Source organism: Microtus oregoni, unplaced genomic scaffold (genome assembly GCF_018167655.1).
Source record: "Microtus oregoni isolate MIOR12 unplaced genomic scaffold, Mior012 000006F_ref0000085, whole genome shotgun sequence".
In the NCBI taxonomy this organism is placed as follows: Eukaryota; Metazoa; Chordata; class Mammalia; order Rodentia; family Cricetidae; genus Microtus; species Microtus oregoni.
The window spans coordinates 49197614-49207428 of NW_024543065.1; the positions used below are offsets into that span (position 1 = coordinate 49197614).

Consider the following 9815-nt stretch of genomic DNA (forward strand, 5'->3'; position numbering starts at 1 on the left):
AGTGCCCACATAAAGAAAACAAAGGAAGCTCACATTAGAGACTTAACAGCACACCTGAAGGTCTCGAAAAAAAGAATCAGACTAACCCAGGAGGAGTAGAAGACTGGAAATAATCAAACTGAGGGCTGAAATCAACAAAATAGAAACACAGAAAACAATCCAAACAATCAATGAAACAAAAAGCTGGTTCTTGGAAAAAATCAAGAAGATTGACAAACCCCTATCCAAACTAATCAAATGGCAGAGAGAGAACGCCAAATTCACAAGATCAGAAATGAAAAGGGGGACATAACCACAGACACAGAGGAAATTTGGAGTATCATTAGATCTTACTACAAAAGCCTGTATGCCACAAAATTGGAAAGTGTGAAAGAAATGGACATTTTTTGATAAATACCATATACTAAAACTAAATCAAGACCAGGTGAACAATTTAAATATACCTTTATGTCATGAGGAATTAGAAGCTGTCATCAAAAACCTCCTTACCAAAAAAGAAGCCTAGGACAAGATGATTTCAATGCAGAATTCTACCAGAACTTCCAAGAAGAGCTAATACCTATACTCCTTAATGTATTTCACAAAATAGAATCAGAAGAGTCATTGCCAAACTCTTTTTATGAAGCTACAGTTACCCTGATACCAAAACAACACAAAGACTCAACCAAGAAAGAGAATTACAGGTCAGTCTCACTCCTGACCATCGATGCGAAAATTCTCAATAAAATACTGGCAAACAGAATCCAAGAACACAACAAAAAATTATCCGTTATGATCAAGTAGGCTTCATCCCAGTGATGCAGGGCTGGTTCAACATACGAAAATCTATCAATGTAATCCATCATATAAATAAACTGAACGAAAAAAAACCCCTCATGATCATTTCATTAGATGCTGAGAAAGCATTTGACAAAATTCAACACCCCTTTAGGATAAAGGTCTTGGAGAGATCAGGGATACAAGGTTCATACCAAAATATAATAAAAGCAATATACAGCAAGCCGACAGCTAACTTCAAATTAAATGGAGAGAAACTCATAGCCATTCCAGTAAAATCAGGAACAAGGCAAGGCTGTCCACTCTCTCCATATCTCTTCAACATAGTGCTTGAAGTTCTAGCAATAGCAATAACACAACATAAGGGGATCAAGTGGGTTTGAATTGGAAAGAAAGAAGTCAAACTTTTGTTATTTGCAGATGATATGATAGTGTACATAGTGTACATCAACTGGGTGTGTTCTGAATTGACTGTTCAAACCCTTATGTGGGCAAGAAATAAAATAAAATGAAATAAAACATTTTAAAAATCATGTATCTATCTGGATGTTGTTCAAAATAGCAAAGATCCATTGGTACACATTGTCTCTCTCCCACCGTGTACATGAATCAGTAATCTTTAGTGATAGCTTTATAGCTCTGAGGGTGCATGACTATCAACCACGGTTACCACTTTTCATCAGTAAAAGTTTCTTTAAAATGGTAAAAGTTAAAAGGCTTTTTTCTTTTTTATTTCTACTGTCATTCCCTGGCACATTAATAACAAATGTAACAGTGAAAAGTGGTGTCACATGCCTTTAATCCAAGCAATCAGGAGGCAGAGGCAGGTGGGTCTCTATGAGTTTGAGTAATAGCCTCAGTAATAGTGTCATGCCCAGGACATCCAAGGCTGTTGTAGGAGGCTGCTTGTTTGTTCCTAGCTGCCCAGACTCCCAAAACAATCACTCAGAAACTATATTGTTTAAATCACTGCTTGGCCAATTACTTAAGCATATTGCTAGCTAGTTGTTAGATCTAGAATTAACCCATTTTAATTATTTTATATTTTACTACAAGGCTTGTGGCCTACAGGCCAGCTATGTGGCATCTCTCTGACTCTGCCTTCTTTTTGAAGCAGTTAGTTTAGTTTTCCCAGCCTAACTCTGTTCTGCCCTTCTTTAGGCTCAAAGCAGTTTCTTTATCTATTAACCAATAAAAGCAACACATTTGGTATTCCACTGACTCTGCCTACTCTCTCTCTGTCTCTCTGTCTCTGTCTCTGTTTCTCTCTCTCTCTCTCTTCTAGCCTGGCTATATTCTGTTAAGCCGTTGGCTGAAAACAGCTTCTTTATTAACCAATTAAAGCAACACATATACAGAAGGCCTTCCCACATCACAAGGCTGCACAGAGAAACTGTGTCTTGAAAAACTAAGAAAGAATATTCTGACCTTCAGTTGTGTGTGCAACAGTGATTGTATAGTGAGTTCAACAGTATGCAGAGGGTACCAGCAGGTCTGGAAAAGAATTTCCAATCAAATGGACATTAGAAATAAGCTGGTGTAGCTATTCTAATAGCTGCCAAAATAGACTTCAAACTAAAATTAATCAAAAGAGATGAAGGACGTTTCATCTGAATCCATGAAGAATAAAATCCATTAAGATGAAGTCTCAATTCTAAAATCTACCAAATACAAGGGTATGCACATTTGTAAAATAAACATTACTAAAGCTTAAATCACAATCAAACCCCACAGGATTGGAATGGTGGGGCATTTTGGGAGTGATTTGGAAGTGTACTACAGTTGAATCTCTCTGGAATCTACAAGAGTCACCCTAAGAATCCTAGTAGTGAGGCATAGGTAACCTGAACCAGCCATCTTCGACAACTACAGAAAACCTGTAGCAGTAGGACTGGGGCAACAATCCAGCCACAAAATAGTTGACCTACAATCTATTCTTCATGAAACATGTACTGGGGCAATGGGGGAACAGATTTTGTGGGATTGGTCTACAAATAACTGGTCCAAATTAAAATTCATGCTTTGAGAGGAAGCCCTGACCCGATTCTGCCTTGGATGTCCAGGAACCCGAGACTGGACAGATAAGAAATTCAGGGTAGAATCAAACATGACTCGGAAAACATTTCAAGGAAATGATTACTAATGAAATTATGTTATACTACTAGATCAGTTTTCAGCCTAAAATACATCAGTGAGGCATCATCCAGCAACATATGGGAACAAATGCATAGACTTACTGCCAAACACTTGGCAGCTCCTGGGGAATCCCATAAAATAGAGGAAAGAAGGATTGACGGAATCAGATGAGTCAAGGACACCGTGAACACATGAAACACAAAAACAATTAAGCATGGTTTATAAAGAATCACAGAGAATGAGGTGATAATCTTTGACCCTACATGGATTTGAGCTAGGGCCTTAGAATATAAGTTATGGTAATGCAGATGGCTATTCCTCTGGAACTCTTAAACATAGAATAGGAAGACACCATTGACTCTTTTGCATGCCCTTGGACCCCTTTCTTCCTACAGGATTGCCATTCCCTGCTCTGATATGAGGGATGGTGGCAAGTTTAATATAACTTGCTATGCAATGTTCTGTGGATATCTCTGGAAGCCTGCTCGTTATTTAAAGGCAAAGATGTGTGGCTCCGAGGTAGAGGTGAAATGAGGTCTAGGGAGAGGTGCAGAGAAGGGTACTGTGTTGGTGATGTAATATGAGAGAATATAAAAGGAAATAAATACATATCAACAAGAAAGAAGACTCAGGTGCAAGGTCCCACTGTGAATGCCACTTTCAGGGTGAAAAGAGTGTGATCTGCCCTTAGGTGAAGCATGCTACATCTGTGCATTTAGAAACCAGCGATGTCCACAGTAAATCATGGACAGTCCATTCTCCTGTCTTTACTCTTTCTCACTTCACATGGATAAATGGTGTGCAGGCAGCACTGGATTTAGGTGAGTTAAAAAAAATGTATGTGAGCATACAAGAAGGTGTTTTTCTCAATGAAAACAATGCACCAATTTCTAAGCAGACTCCAAGCATCCAAAGTTTGAGGGCTCTAGAAATTAGTTTCTATGAGTTCTGAGGGATCACAATATATTTGACCCGTAACAAAAGTTCTTAAAGTCTTTGGATTTTTGTTTATCATATTGCTGTCTTTATTTTCCTTTTAAGACAACATCACTTTTATTCCTGGTCTTTTTCTGTACTCTTGTGTATCCCAGTATTATAGGTATGAGTCAGCATACTGGCTGTATCTGAGTAGTAACTAATCATTTTCAACACCTAGTATGTCTCCATTTTGTACCCCATTGATAAAGAAATATCTAATCTCTGGTGTGGGATGAGAGCAGCGGTCACTCATTTAATCCCCCAGGAAACTGGGAGACTGGTCTTTGAACTGACTTGGTTGGAAACCTTACACTGATACTCTCCAGCATCCTCACTCCTGACAGGATCTATTTTGAGTCCACACTTTGTAGGAGACTCAGTCATCCTCTCTGTGAGCTGAAGATTCTTCTTATTGAAGATCCAACGGATGGAGACATCAGTGTCAGGTGAAATGCAGGTGAAGATCACAGATGTACCTCCAGAGACTGTGGTGTCAGTGATTCGCACAAAGGGCTGTGTCACATTCTCTGTGAAGAAACAGAGGAGAATACCAAATGACAGTAGTCCACAGAGTAAACCAGACCCTCTTTAGTTCACACTTTCTAAAACATCCAGCGGGGAGAATTTGGAGCTGTGACTATAGACATAACTTGTGGTTTGGATTTGCCACTCAGGAACTGTTTTTCCCAGATTTAGGCACTGTTTTCTGTGCCTCAGTTTCCCTGTAATAGAACACATAGTGGCTGGTCATTGCTGTGTTCATGAGTTGAACTTAGTTATGAGCAATGATCTGAACTTGGGGTCAGGGAGCTGCTCACATTAGCAGCATCTGCTACTGTTTTCTTGCAGAAGAGAAGTCCCTAGGTTGGACCCCCTCAGGGTGAGGGATCTGGAGCAGCTGCCTCCTCAGTTTCTTCCCTTTGTGCCTTGACCTTCGTGTGAAGTCTCATCAGCCCATCAGAGTAATAGGCTAATGGCCCAGACACCTTCCCACTGAATCTCAGAAGGAGTTGCACAGGTGACCTACCCAACTGCAGCTCTCATGGCAGTAAACAGCTGATTCTACACTCTATGGGACAGTCAGTAAAGCCTTGTTCCTGTTGATTGTAACAGGAAATCTGACCAAAACAGTGACATAAACTTTCCACTCTCACCTACTGTTTAGCAAGAGGCAAAGATTTGGAGTCCAGGCTGACAGCTTCTGTGAGGACCCCATGGTTTAACTATTCAGGAACTGCCTGACCCCCTCTTTCTGAGGACATGTGCATGGTGAGAGCTACAGTTGACATCCTGGGGCTGAGTTTACACAGCGCAGTTCCTCCTTTCTGTATGGAAAGGCAAGTGTGGGGTTCAGATCTATTACAGTTTTTCTACCCCATGTGTCCTGCAGTAGAGACCCAAACCCCAGTGGGGGGACACATCCAGTTGAGGAGAGGGCACGCACAACCCAATCCTGACAGGTTAGTGTATGAAGTGGGATCAGACAGTTCAAGCAGTTGGAGACCATAGAGAGTCACTTACTCTTTACATAAATTTCCACGTATAGTCTTTCAATTTTGAAATCTTTTTTTAAAACTGTTAGTGTGTAGATTCCTGCATCTTTCTCAGTGAGATCCCTGAGTATCAGAGATCCATTATTGTATCCTGTTTTTTTAATTCTTTGTTCAGGCCCCCAGGAGATGGATTTTGTGCCTCTGGTGTATTTTACAATTTTCAAGACCGGAGTTCTGTATGTTGCCTTGTGCCAGAAAACGGCTTTCACATCTTTTGGAAGATTATAAACTTGAAGAACTACATCTTCCCCTTCAGTTGCATATCGAGGCACCGGTTGGATCATGAGTTGGGAAGAAGCGAAAGGGTTGCAGAACTGAGAATGGGAAGCTGGGAGAGAAAAGAGAAAAAATACCATCACATGGGGATCATTGTGCTTTGTGAAAAGATGGTGAACTCCATCCTGAGAAGATGGATTCATCACTCAACCTAGAGTTCCAGGTATGTGTGTTTCTCTTCCTCTTAAAAAAGGGCTGAATCATGACCTCCTTCTTTCCAACAGTGCCCCTGAAGGTGTCATGTCCTCTGTGGAATAGTCTCTTTGGGTGTCTACATGGCTGCTCCCTCACTGCGCTTAGTCAGATACTGTACAGACTCATGAACACTGACATTTAAGATGATACCTCCCCTGAACTCAACAGGCCTGGAAATTTCACTTTCTAGGTTTTTTCTTCTGTTTTTTTTAAGCACATTCGACCCCTGACTTCACCTTATCGAAGCAATTCCTGTTGTGACATACAGCCCTTAGGTCTGGGACTGTATAGGGGCTTGGAGCAGTCTGATCTTCAAGGCATGCTCCATTCACTAAAGGCTTGGCCACTAGACTGATTTTTTTTTATTTCAGCTTGACACCAGCTACATTCATTTTTCAAGAAAGAACTCAGTTGAAAATGCCACCACCAAATTGGCCTTTGGGCATAACTTTAGTACAGTTTTTAAACTGGGGCTGATGTAAGAATTTAGACCAATTCAGTCAGTTTAAGCCCTGGGCTGGGACTCCTGGGTGACATAAGAGAGCTGACTGAGCAAGCAAGTAGAGCAAGCCAATAGACAGCACTCCATTGTGGTCTCTGTACCAGGTCCTGGATTTTAGTTATGACAATCTCAGTTGTAAGCTAATAAATACCACAGCTTGACATGGGATTCTAACACCATTGTTCCCTATCAGTTTTGAAAGAATAAAGAGAAGAACAATAGAAAAATGTTCTCCTGGGTGACTTCGCTCCAGTGTTGAAAAGATGACAGTACTCAGGGCTCCCTAGTCTAGAGCTCCAAGAGAGTGGGCTGAGGCTGACATCTTAGGCTGAGTTACTTTCCATCAAGGTCTTCCTTGATGCAGGTGGAGTCAGATGACGGAAGCTGATCTATGGCCATTTGGCTCTACCAGTGTGTCCTTCACTAAGTGCTCAAACCTCAACATGGGGACCCAGAAGGGATGCTAGGCCAGCCACGGCAGTCCTGTGTGTCTAAGCCCCACCCAGCACTGAACAATCACAGAGAATCACTTACTTTCCAGCTTGAGTTGCACTTGTGTGTATTCACTTCCCTTATCTGTTCTCAGAATTTTTAGAATGTACAATCCACAGTCTTTCCGAGTGACACCGTGAAGCAGCAGGGATCCATCACTGTGCAATGTCTCTCTGCCACTGTATGCAGGTCCCCACACAGTTGCTTTCATATCTTGTATAAACCGGGTGGCCACAATATTCTTGAAATCAGCCCTTCTCTTGAACCAGACAAAGCCTAAAATATTCTCTGGTGGATTGTGAACGAGTAGAAGAACACTTTCCCCTTCAGCAATGCTGGGTGGCACTGATTCAATAGTGGTCTGGCCAAAGTTTGCAAGGCGTCCGCACTTCCAAACGAAAGCTAGAAGGAAGAGAGAGATCCATCGAAACTCGAAGTTTTGTATTTGACTAAGGTAAGGCTTTGTGTCATGAGCAGTTGTGTCCCTTGCTCAGCCTATGTTTCTGGGTGAGTTTCTCCCTGTCCAACCAAGCTTACAGCTGACTGCTCACACTTACAGTGGATTTGTGTTGTGGCGATGCATGCCCAACCTCTTCCCCTACAGACCATGTGTCTTCACTCTCTGGCTTTGTTGCTGATTTGTTCCTCTTGGGTCTGTAGCCAACAATAGAATTCATCTTTCAGCTTTTTTTTCTTCAAGTCCACTCAAACTGGGACATCATCATAAGAAGCACAAGTTTTCTTGGCTTTCTTCTGTTCATTTGTCTGAGTTTGTCAGACAATGAAGCAAATGCCTGTTTATATTGGATCATGTTGTGATCCACACCAGCTTGAATTTTTATTCATACTATCAAGTTGAGAGCATCAGACCTCATGAATATGAACTTGATGGAAGAATAATGTCTCCCCCACTCTTACTGTTTAATATTCTATGAGGATATCTTAATGCTCAGCCTCTCCCTCACTCTGCATCTTCTGACCTACAAATACCGAGGCTCCTCTCATGTCCTTGTGCCACTCAGGAGACTCCACAGTATGTCAGTCCCTCCTCGCACACACTGGTCTCATCTGTGAGAAGAAGCCCTGGCATGTGGTGACCTTTTTCAGAGGAGTACAGAGAGGCCCACCATTGTCTCAGTCATCTATCTGTCTCTATGAGGAACTTCTGCTCCACCACAGCTCCCAAGCTCTGCTGTTCTTCCCCCTTCTCAGCTGAGTCTCTTCCAGAAAGGAGCTCCTCCCAGAGTCTTATGGGCTGAGGGTGGATGATGTGTTTTCAAGCACTGCCCTTGTGGTTTCAGTGCTGCCCCACGTTCCTTTCCCATTCTCTCCTCTAGAACAGAGTGAGAGTCAAGGCTACTGACCATCCCTGTGAGGAGAGATAATAGCAGCTGACTCAGGAACTGCACTCTGCTGTGTGCTGGTCTAGGCTCTGGCAGCTTGAAAAATGGAAAATCTGCATAACTGTGTGACAAAGAAACCCAGCTGGGCATCCAATCTGCCTCGTTTTCAATTCTCTGGAAACCTGGAATTTCCTCTCGGCAGGAAGGTGATAAAACTACCCTTGAGGTACAAAGGGACCAGGTGTGTGATGTGTGCAGAAAAAATGAATCTATTCTCCCTAGACTGACTATCACACTAGGTTCTGACCGAGGTCAAAGGTATAGGATGTGTCATTTGTAATGAGTCTCACATCTTTGGTGTGTGGGAAGAGGTGATTCTGGGAAAAATGCTGCTAGATCCTTCAACCTGTGGATGATTTTCGACATGATTCTCCCACTTCCTCTGTTTGCTGAACTGTGTAATGGGATTGCTCATGTGATCGATGGTCTTTCTGAGAGGCCTTGAACCTCTATCTAGTTGATTGCCCTTGGATACCATGGGTTTTCCAAAGGAAACACATGACGTGGGAAGAGAGAACATGGTCTCCCGGCAGTGTAGTAGACACATTAAATAGCCAGTAGCTCTGAGAATGTTGAGACAATGATTTTCTGGTCTGTTAGAACAGGGGTGAAACCAGGTTCCTAGGCTAGTTCCTGGTTTAGGCAAATATTTTTCTGCCAGTTCATTGTGTATCCTGATGACATCCCCGGTGATCACCAGGGGAACTACAGCTCAAGTCTGCAAAGCTGTCAGATCAGTGTAGCATGTAGCCATTTGCCTGAAGGAGAGAATTCCCCTAGTTGGACCTAGAGGACAGGCCCTGGTAGGAAGAATCTGTGTCCTGAGTCCCTCTTCTTGGGGACCACAACCTTCATGTGAAATCTCACATGCCCAATGGGACAGTTAGCTAATGGCCTGGACACCTGTTGAGCTATGTTTCCCCACTGACTCTCTGAAGAAGATGGCCAAGGGATGAAACCCAGCCAAGGCTCTCAGGGCAATGCACTCTCTAATCCCTCACTTCACAAGTTTTCATCTACCAGGAGGCACTCTTTCCTGCCATGTGAAAGCCAAAATCCTACACTTAGAAAATGTTCCTCGTGGATACCTAGAGTTGAGTTGGGACAAAAGTCTTGAGTCAGGGTGTCCTGGTGCTCACATTTCTGAGGATTCTATGTTTCCCTCCACCAGGTACAATGCTAATTCTCTCAAAGTCTTTCTCAAGGAAACAAACCTGTGAGAATCCCTAGACTCTAGACAGAGGCTGTATCTTTGGCTGAGTTACCTACCATACATCCACCTGTGTCAAAGTGAAGTCAAATGAAGGATCCTGATCTCTTGTCATTATTCTCCACCATATGTTTCCCACTTTAAATGTTCAAACCCCACCATGGGTATACAATGCACAGGGAAGGAAGGTAAGCAGAGGCCACTCTCCTGTTTGTGTCCAGTGAAATGAACCTCACCTAGCTCACAGAGTTCTCAATGAATCACTTACCATGTACGTGGAGGTATATGGGCAT

The 9815-nt window shown here is 42.5% G+C and overlaps 1 protein-coding gene across 1 annotated transcript; it reads right to left on the reverse strand.

Moving 5' to 3' along the window:
• Positions 1–690: 690 nt before the first annotated feature.
• Positions 691–9815, reverse strand: LOC121449915 (pregnancy-specific glycoprotein 22-like). Its single transcript, XM_041654576.1, has 5 exons — positions 9791–9815; positions 6952–7311; positions 5413–5772; positions 4186–4418; positions 691–729 (listed from the first exon to the last, which is right to left on the reverse strand). Exons 1-5 carry the CDS (start codon positions 9813–9815, stop codon positions 691–693), a joined length of 1017 nt encoding a protein of 338 aa, XP_041510510.1.

Excerpts from the sequence above, each read along its gene's own strand:
- LOC121449915 (XM_041654576.1), bottom strand. The coding sequence starts at position 9,815 with ATGCCCATATACCTCCACGTACATG. Across the intron at positions 4,419-5,412 it reads CGTGGAAATTTATGTAAAGA|AGAATGTGACACAGCCCTTT; the intron begins GTAAGTGACTCT and ends GTTTCTTCACAG. Across the intron at positions 730-4,185 it reads AGTGTAAGGTTTCCAACCAA|TATTTTATTGAGAATTTTCG; the intron begins GTCAGTTCAAAG and ends TCTGTTTGCCAG.